At 40.2% G+C, this 724-nt stretch overlaps 1 protein-coding gene across 1 annotated transcript in view; it reads left to right on the forward strand.

The window, feature by feature from the left end:
* Positions 1-4: 4 nt before the first annotated feature.
* Positions 5-724, forward strand: part of LOC107577659 (PDZ and LIM domain protein 3-like) — a gene marked incomplete at its 5' end in the record, with an annotated part of 21,858 nt that continues 21,138 nt past the window's right edge. The window contains 3 exons of the mRNA XM_016263710.1: positions 5-37; positions 122-309; positions 486-619. Coding sequence (XP_016119196.1) covers positions 5-37; positions 122-309; positions 486-619 — 355 coding nt within the window. The remainder of the gene's footprint in view (positions 38-121; positions 310-485; positions 620-724) is intronic.

Genomic DNA, 724 nt, shown 5'->3' on the forward strand with positions numbered 1-724 from the left:
CCATCCATTTAAAATTAACCTAGAGGCAGAGAGACAAGTATGTGTCTTCATATTTTGTGTATGATGTCCATCTGTATCATGTGGTTTGATATGATCTAATGCTTATAATTTTGCCTGACAGGATTACAGACCAGTAGGAACAAGCCATAATCAAAAGGCTTCACCCTTTGTGGCCGCAGCCAACATCGATGAAACACGTCAGGTGGTGAGCCCAACCTACAACTCCCCTATTGGCCTTTACTCTTCAGGCAATATCCAGGACGCCTTACAAGGGCAACTCAAGGGCCTCATCCATAGCAAACCAGAAAGGTGAATGTTCAACACTTCATACCTGATCCGGAATTCAAATCAGTTAATGATCAGAACATGGGTATTTTTGTATTGTCAGTATAGCGCTGAGCTGATCAGGAACCACTGCTCTGTTATCATTGTTTATTGAAATATAACATCCAGTTGGATCCTACATTGAAATTGTGTGTGTGTAGTCCCAGGAAACTTAACAATATAGAGGAGTCCGAAGTATATCGGATGCTGCAAAGAGATCAAGATGAGGATGAAACCCATGAACCGCGACAGTCGGGATCCTTTAAAGCATTACAGAGCTTTATCGACAGTGAGGGTATGACAAACACACATTAACAGTAACAGATATTTAATACACATTATGCAACATGCACTCTTGGATGTGCACTACATATTGTTAAATAATACATTAAATGAACAT

Source organism: Sinocyclocheilus grahami, unplaced genomic scaffold (genome assembly GCF_001515645.1).
Source record: "Sinocyclocheilus grahami isolate Dianchi unplaced genomic scaffold, SAMN03320097.WGS_v1.1 scaffold6775.1, whole genome shotgun sequence".
In the NCBI taxonomy this organism is placed as follows: domain Eukaryota; kingdom Metazoa; phylum Chordata; class Actinopteri; order Cypriniformes; family Cyprinidae; genus Sinocyclocheilus; species Sinocyclocheilus grahami.